Raw genomic sequence first — 2,500 nt, 5'->3', positions numbered from 1 at the left:
TTGTTAATCATTCCACTAATAAGTCGTTAATGTCAAAATGTTTTTCAGACATTCTATCCATGTCAAGGAAGAACCAGTGATTGCAGAGGATGAAGACTGTCCAATGTCCTTGGTGACAACGGCAAATCACAGTCCAGAGTTGGAAGATGATAGAGAGATTGAGGAAGAGCCTTTATCTGAAGATCTGGAATGAAAAGAGACTTGAGAAACCTCAAAATGAAGGGACATATCACTGACCTTCAGAACCACTCCGCAACCATGAATATTTGACAAATTTTTACTGTGACTATTTATTAAGCATGGATAAAGAAGAACAGCCCTAAAGGAACTTGTTAAGCCAGCCCTTTGGGACCCAGTAACAACAGGCAAATTGCTTGTTTTTCTTCTTCTTCTTCTTCTTCTTTTTTTCTTTTTCCCTTTTTCCTTTTTTTTTTAAAGATAAACTGATTTTCTTGAGGAAAAAAAAAACAAAACTGTTCTTTATATAATGGCTTGCCCATTTAAAAAAATGTGGCTCTTAAGGGTTCATGAAATGACTGAATATGAGGATACATGTTCTGTAGAAAGCAAATGGGCCTCATATACTGCCAAAAATAGTGTTAGTTTCATTAATGTGAATTTCCAGCATACAGTAGTTGTAATGTTAGAAACAATTGCTGGTCAAGTTCAACTTGTTGCTATTGTTTTTAATTTGCACAGGAGTAGTATCAGAAATTAGTGTCACTGCTTGTATCTAGCTGAATTTTAAACAACAGAACATTAGTTTTTTATGTTGGTGCCACCAACTGTAAATGACATAAGTTAGTAATTACAAACCACAGTAATTAGACTGTTGCAACCATCTAAAAACCTTTAGGCTTCCAGTCTGTGCTGTTAGTGTTAAGATGTAAAGTGCAATCCTAAGCTAACATTGTCTGTGCAAGCACCATAGAAACATTTGCATATCTGCATATATCTTACAACTGTACTCTTTACCTCCTTGTGATAAAGCTTTGTCTACCTGCAAACACAGTCAAAGGCTACAGCTGCAAACCAAAGCCAACTCTAACAATGGCCAATAGCTCAACGACAGAAGCAGCCACATGCTTTGGTCAGCCTTCTGTAACTTTAATTAGTACAAAGGAACCTTTCCATGAACTACCTGCTGTTTTCTGATGACCTCTGGGATCTTTTCATTTAGCCCTATACAAAGAAACAAATATGAAAAAAGTCAATTCAGTCACAGTGTAATCTTCTGAGGCCAAAAGTCAATCTAAATGCAGTGAAGATTTGCTTTCATTTAAGACAGAGGTGAGAACAAAGTCTGCAGTGGAAGTTATGATAGAAAGCAACAAATGTGGATCACTGACCAAAATAATTATGTACTTGATGCAAATGCAGATTGCATATTGTTATATATAAAATACATTATGTTTTATTTTTTTCCCATTCAGTCTGTTTTTTTCTGTGGTGAATACATGTTGTTAGAAGATGTCTTGTATGGTCTTAATCTTTGTTGTGTACTATTTTTTATAGTCTTAAGTTATAATGAAAAAAAAAAAAGTAGGAACCAAACATAAAAGGTCTAGTAAAGCCAAAAATTAATTTCATATTGATTTAAAGTGATCTAGGTGAGTTTTTACACTGAAAGCAAAGATATAGCAATTGTAGTCCATGGTATTTATTTTCAGTCAAACCAAAGTTACATATAATTCTGCCTCTGCTTATACGGGATATTAACACTAACAATACACTCCCTTTGGAAGACTTGCACAGGCCAAATTGTTGGAATGCTGGTTTTCTTGACAACTCCAAACCCAAAAATATGATAATGCGTTATGGTGTAGTTGAAAATAGCATAGTCAGATGTTTGCTTAAAACCTAGAAACTTTACGTGTTGCTTTTCATGTGCTGTGCCAAGTCTTGATAATACTTTTTCCCCCAACCAAGGGACCTCATAACCTGATTATGGTTATTGCTTTACAAACAGTTTTTGACAGAAGGTGGCTGCTAGAGCTTAACATATGTACCAGTTCCATGTGATGGTCCTGGTTCTTGCAAACTAAGCTCATCATTTATTCTTTGCTGAAGTCAGCGAATAGACTTAAAGATATACACAGTCATCTATCACGCCAAATAAAAGGACATAACGGCTTTCGAAAGGGTTTTCCCACTTACCCAAAAGGCTTTCTGAAAGCTTCTACCTCTGCAAAAGAAAAAAAAAACAAAAAAAAAAAAAGAAAAACAAAAGAAATTAGAACAATTATGGCAGATTGCATGAATTGTGAGAACGTCACAGTAACTGCTACTTTTCATTATGTTTGTCTTTGGGTCATGATCAACAGAAGGTTTACGGTAATTACATCGAGAGAAGGATTCACCTTGTAAGCGATTGTTTTCAGTCAGTCAGTCGTCTAAGATTCTGATGTGGGGATTACCTGAAAGGGAATGATGGGTGTTTCGAGTGCATGTTCGAGAGACTTTGATGGACTGGAAGTAAATGTGGTGATTGTACCATCAG

General features: G+C 35.6%; 1 protein-coding gene across 12 annotated transcripts in view; it reads left to right on the top strand.

Moving 5' to 3' along the window:
• FOXP2 (forkhead box P2) overlaps window positions 1–2,500 on the top strand; it is a 193,986-nt gene that overhangs the window by 190,702 nt on the left and 784 nt on the right. For all 12 annotated transcript variants that reach the window (XM_075147468.1, XM_075147457.1, XM_075147447.1 and 9 more), the window contains one exon: window positions 49–2,500. This exon is cut by the window's right edge and continues 784 nt beyond it. In XM_075147468.1, the coding sequence (XP_075003569.1) occupies window positions 49–193 (145 nt within the window). In that variant the 3' untranslated portion in view covers window positions 194–2,500. The remainder of the gene's footprint in view (window positions 1–48) is intronic.

The sequence above is a fragment of the Calonectris borealis genome, chromosome 1 (assembly GCF_964195595.1).
Source record: "Calonectris borealis chromosome 1, bCalBor7.hap1.2, whole genome shotgun sequence".
Lineage (NCBI taxonomy): Eukaryota > Metazoa > Chordata > Aves > Procellariiformes > Procellariidae > Calonectris > Calonectris borealis.
Note: the sequence above shows the minus strand (reverse complement) of the source record. Positions and strands in the feature narration are given on the sequence as shown.